The 5,896-nt window shown below is 38.4% G+C and overlaps 1 protein-coding gene across 2 annotated transcripts in view; it reads right to left on the reverse strand.

The window, feature by feature from the left end:
- LOC144662516 (protein unc-80 homolog) overlaps positions 1-5,832 on the reverse strand; it is an 87,236-nt gene extending 81,404 nt beyond the window's left edge. For both annotated transcript variants that reach the window (XM_078523330.1, XM_078523329.1), the window contains exons 1-2: positions 5,559-5,832; positions 3,521-3,572 (exon numbers count right to left, since the gene is read on the reverse strand). In XM_078523330.1, the coding sequence (XP_078379456.1) occupies positions 3,521-3,572; positions 5,559-5,653 (147 nt within the window). In that variant the 5' untranslated portion in view covers positions 5,654-5,832. The remainder of the gene's footprint in view (positions 1-3,520; positions 3,573-5,558) is intronic.
- Positions 5,833-5,896: the final 64 nt, after the last annotated feature.

The raw sequence follows: 5,896 nt of genomic DNA on the forward strand, positions 1-5,896 counted from the left end.
ACAAACGCCACAGTTGACATTTTTAAAGATTTGGCATCAAAATAATATTCTTTATCTAATCGTTTATCTTCTGTTATTAAATTGTTGTTATTCATGCCACAAAGGTCACCCCTTTCAATACAAAGTTGTGCAAAAGTCACGTAGCAATCATAGTCTTTTTTAAGATGCTCGTTTTTTGTTCAACCTTTTTCAACGCAATTCTCCAACGAACTTTCAACATGCCAAATGCTCGTTCCACTACAGATCGTAGCGCACCGAACTTTAGGTTTTAAACTTTCGCTGCTCCTGAGTCAGGCGTCCTCTGTCCGGGTAGGGTTTCACTAGCCAGTTCGTTAGCGGATAGGCACTGTTGCCAGCTAAAGGGGCCTTATTTCTGTTCCATTTTTGTGTTTTGCTGCAGCCGCAATGGCTGCAAGCAAAACACATTGAGAGCTGAAGTTTGTGCCGTAAGGTACGTAAGGTGTAAGTGCCGTAACAGAGGAGAAATCTGAACTACCGATGTCAATCAAATCCATGAACAAACAAAATCGAAACCAATGAACCGTAGCGCTGATCGCATTCGAAGTTACGGGCCAAAGTATTCGAACGCAAACCACGTTGGACACGTTGGAAAACAGAAAACCGATTTAAAAGTATATCGCATTGGGAAAGAAAACAAACTGTGGCGCGACCACTCCAGTTTTATGAGAAAATTATTCTGCAGTTTTCATCATTTACGAAAAGAGCGAAGACTTGGAACCTCGCCGAAGGTCATAAATATTTTCTCCAAAGGACCGGTTAGTGCACAGTTTGTAAACTTTCGCTTTGAAAATAAACTTACCCTCACCTTGTCTACACTGTCTACAGCATACTAGTACTGTATTAACTCTGAACTTCATATTTTAAAATAAAATGTATGAACGTGTAACTTGTCACGCAAAGACAGCTGGTGGTAGGCTGCACCGCTAATTGTAGCTGTATTCGAGCTATATAAAAGACAGCTAGAAACGAATTAATACTAGTAACATCACAATGGGAAAGAAACTTATTCAGTGGTTCACACCGTCGAAAACAAAGAAATATTAAAGGAAGTTCTCATTCACCAGATTCACTGCATCAGATGCAACATTCGTCAGTTCGTGTTTAAATGCGTGGCGACCAGTTTGTTTACTAGTTATTAAAAAATAATACGGTCTTCATTTAATAAACAGTTCATCCTTAAATTTCAGCTTTTCTACGACTGACAGGTAGGTACTATAGTATAAGCCCCGCTAAAATAGCTGGAAAGGGAAAGTTTTTTGAAAAATGAATTTTTGACTGCCACGCTGGCGCCACATGTTTATTTTGTGAAGATTAATTAAACGCCGTGAAAAATAGAATTTGATGTCCAGCGAGCCACTGCATCTTCGGCTACGCAGTCCTCAGTGAATCCTCCAACTTCACAAATTTCTAAAACTTTAAGAAAACGAACTTTCGCAGAATCAACAATTGGTCCTTATCGATCTTCCGATCTTGTTGTGAAGACACTGAAATTCGACGAGTGTTCATGCGTGAAGGGATGACTGACGAATGATAATAATTATTTGTAAACTTTCGCTTTCAAAATGAACTTTGCGTTACGTTCAACGCCGTCTTTCTGTTGTTGTACGCCGGTGCGCGTGCGATTATTTATAATTTCTGAATTTTGATCAGTAAAATTATCAGGATTGAATTAACACAAAGTGACTACAATATAGTGCAATTATTAACCTGCACACAAGTGACAGACAATAAAAGACGTTGGATTTCAATCTCGACTCACTTGTCTTTCATCAACATGTTCCCTAAGACTTTGCTCTAGCAGCAAAACACATGGACCCATTGGGGCCCTATTTTTATTGCCTGTTAGACCACTTAAAATTTGCTCGTTTGCTGCAAGTTCATCTCTTTTTTATAGCGTGCCTGTATTTTTACATAATAAGCCCTTTACAATAAATACTCCTAACTTACTGTTTGATAAACCAGCGCTTTAGTTGCGACCTTTGTAAAGAAACAATTATTCTTTGATAACATTTGTTTTGTGATCGGATGCCGCCGGAATTTCATAACATGGCGGGAAAATTCCGCGGCCTCACAAAGCAAATGTTGACATGGCGGGAAAAATATTGACATGGCGGGAAAAATATTGACATGGCGGGAAAATATCCCCCTGTACAATTATCTCGTGTCGTCATGACAACGTTGTCATGACGACACGAGACAAAAACTGAAATCAAAATTTACAATAATGATAATGATAATGATAATGATAATGTATTTATATAGCGCATTTTTCATATGTACCGGGTATATACAGTATACATGTGTACGTCCCCTGTTATAAGACTGAAGATACAGGAGACGAGACCTACGGTTTATCGTCCTTTTCCGAGAAGACTAGAATGTCTAACCATTTGCAGATGAAATTACAAAGGCAGCACATTCTCCTCAGTTATTTTAAGACCCTGAGTGTTGGTCCGGTCTGGGGTTCGAACCCATGACCTCCCGCACAGCAGTCCGGCGCTCTACCAACTGAGGTAACCAGGCGGCGGTTAGCTCAATCTCAGTCAGTTAGCTTAATCATGCTTTAAACAACCTGGCTCTGGACCGTAGAGTGAGGCACTGTGAGAGCACAGTGTCTTGCCCAAGAACATAGCACAATGATCTTGGTCAGCAGTCCCTGGAGCCAAGACCACTCAATCCAGAATCTAATAGACTAACCATTAAAGTTCTACATCCCAGGAGCCACTTGTCCCTCTTAGCCAGAACAGCCTGGGGCATGAGAACAAATACAGTGGAACCCCGATATAACGATATGCCAAGGGAGCAGTAAAATTATATCGTTATATCGAGGAATCGTTATACCGGGGTTCCGTCCGGTCCCATACATTTTACTGTAACTTATTTCGGGACATCGATAGAATATTCATCATTATACCGGGAATATCGTTATATCGAGGATCGTTATATCGGGGTTCCACTGTAGATTGGGTGACACAGGATTTGACTGGCTAGATCTTTAAACAATAAAAAATTAAAATGAAGCCAATCAAATCAACCATTTTAAAATCCCTTTGTTGTAAAGGATTTTAAAACGGTTTATTAGATTGGCAACATTTAAATTCTCTTTGTTAAAAATCTTGCACTCAATCATGTGTCTCCAGAGTCATGTGTTCCTTGTGCCCCATGCTCCCTGGCTAAGAGGAATAGGCAGCTCTTTGTATTAATTTTGCTTTAGTATTGTACTGGTCTAATTATCTCGCACCACTTTAATTTCTGACATCCAATCAGAAGTAAAACCAAAACTAACCCTGACTCAATTGCATAAACATTGTTTTCCTGTGCTTCCCATCGGCTGTATGTATTTACTTTGAGTTTTGTTTCGTTCAGTGGATTGTCTGCATCCATTACAGTGTATGATTGGTCAGAGTGATTTTTTGGTTTTGGTTTTATGACACTCTTTTAAAAATCTCTCTAACTAATAATACTAAGAAATAAAATTACTGAAGTTCATTTTACTTACTACACAAGCTGACTCATAATTTCTTCTCACAAGTTTTGGCTTTAGTAGTTGGCTGTAAACAAAGGAAAATATGAACATCAAATTTTAATTCCAAAGGGTTGTGAGGGATTATTTTCTGTGAAGGGAAATGTACAATGTAAACCATGCAAGTTTCAGCTAGTACCCCTGGGGAAAGTCATAAATTCATTGTTTCAATCTCTTTTTAAAATCCCCTTGGTTGGCTTAGGAGATGATCGCAAGGGAGAGTTGGCGATAAATGTAGGGGTGTTGAATGGTAAATGCGAGACTTTGCGAGACGGTGAGACTGATATCTTTTCTGCGAGCCCGAGATCTTTTTAGCCTTGCAAAAAAATCGAGACTCAGAGAAGATGTCAAAGAAAAATTTGTCTAAAATTTTGCCAGACAGGCATCTTTTGAAGGACCATTAACAAACCACATTTAAATATTTGTGCAACATATTTGCATACATGTTATTAAAGTTACACATGTACATGTACATGGCTTCAAATAACAGTCGCTCATCAGACATTGGCCAACTAAAATTTGCTCATGTCCGACGAAAACCCAAGTGTGGTCGGATATGATGTCCGGACAACTTTTTGATCATAAATCATTTTACTGGCAACAAATGAATAAAATTCGACCTTTCGTTTTTAGTGATACTCGACCACAGTTTTGTTTTGTCCGACCAGGATGGTGTCTTAGTGGGACATACGTGTATGTCCTTTCAAGTAAAATAACTGGCACGCGATGCATGCAGAAGCGATGGCGTTTCACGGGTCTTACAATTTTGAGAAAAAACTTAAAGTAAATGAAAGTGCTGACACCTTGTGTGTGAAAAAGACTGTTTACATTTATTTTAACCTAAAAAGCTTGTTAGTGATTGTATAAATAGCATAGCCTGAGGATGATGGAATTCAAATAAATAAGTTGTTATGAATGCACAAACCATTTTCTTCGTAGATTTGCTCAATGAAAACAGTATTTTTTTTTTACTTTTATTTTTTTAGATTTCCCTACGTTGTCTCAACAAAGATGCGTTATACTGTAGTGTGATTTCACAGATGAATGACATACGATACGTTTTTTTTAGAATTAGAAATTTCTTCTACTAAATCTAAAAGATCCCATCATATATAATTAGTCTCCGTTATACATTGTAGTGTTCCATTGTAACTCGCGGAAGTATTTTGCTTTTGTGTTACGCGCATCTGTTAAGTTAACGATTTCTGTTCGATCGGGCCAAACAGACAACGAACCGTTCGTGCGGGATAAAGCGATGTCACGCCATCGCTTAAAAAATTATTTGCAACCCTACATATATTGCCATCAAGTTAATTTTGTGCTGAGTTTTAGATTGATGTATGCAAATAATTTACCCTATGATTACTGCAGTGTATTGCTGATGTTCCAACTATCTAAATCAAACTAGATCTTAGTAAAACAGAAATCTATTAAATAATTTGCTATTAGGTATTTGCTAAATTAGCTTTTGCTTTGCTGTCTCAAGGAAAAGCAGTTCTTCAGTAAAATAGCAATTAAAGTACTGGTTTTAAGATTTCGCAACAGAAAATCAGATAGTGTAATATGCTTCCTTAAAACGCTCGATAGAAAATGAAGATCAAGCCTAACACAAATAATAATCAATCAATCCGCAGAATGCCATTCGGAAATATTCTACAACTGAACTTTTAATTGATTTACCCGGTGTCTTCAACTGTACTTTTCAAATTATGGCAAAAACAATCGAAGTTGCAAGGTTTAATAATTCCCCCAAATAGGATTAACAATAATGCTTCTAAGCTAACAGTCAGCCCACTCGATACAACGTTCAAATGACAATTGAGCTCACACGTTTTATTAGCAAAAGAACAAGCAGTTAGCTGGGGCTTCGATTCGCGCGACGAGTCGTTCGATCGAATCTCTCATCAACACGGGGAATTCGAAAGCACGCTCTTCTAGATCTGACGAATCAATACAAATAAACCGTTTAGCTAAATGCGCAATCGATGTTTTCTTTAAACATGAACACATTTACCTTGTTTGCCGCCAAAAGTACGTCTGAATCGGCAAAGGAATCGCCCGCCTTTCTCCCTCAAAATTTCTCGTAGTAAACACTTTATCAGCTGCCATGATTAAGGTTCACGCATGTTGTATTGAAGCACTTGTACCATCCGAGCGAAGAGCACTTCCATTAAGTGACATCTCTGTGGGTGTTTGAGGAACAGATGTTTGAGAAAATTTTTAACACCACTTCAGAATAAAATTATTCAAAACATGTTCGGCATCAGCTGGATTCATCCGCCATGTTTATTTACGCCTCCGCTGCAAAGCATCCCGGGAAGTGAAGGCCAGGCCACTAACGTAAGCTTGGTT

The sequence above is a fragment of the Oculina patagonica genome, chromosome 8, assembly GCF_052425735.1.
Source record: "Oculina patagonica isolate OP01 chromosome 8, crgOcupat, whole genome shotgun sequence".
Lineage (NCBI taxonomy): Eukaryota > Metazoa > Cnidaria > Anthozoa > Scleractinia > Oculinidae > Oculina > Oculina patagonica.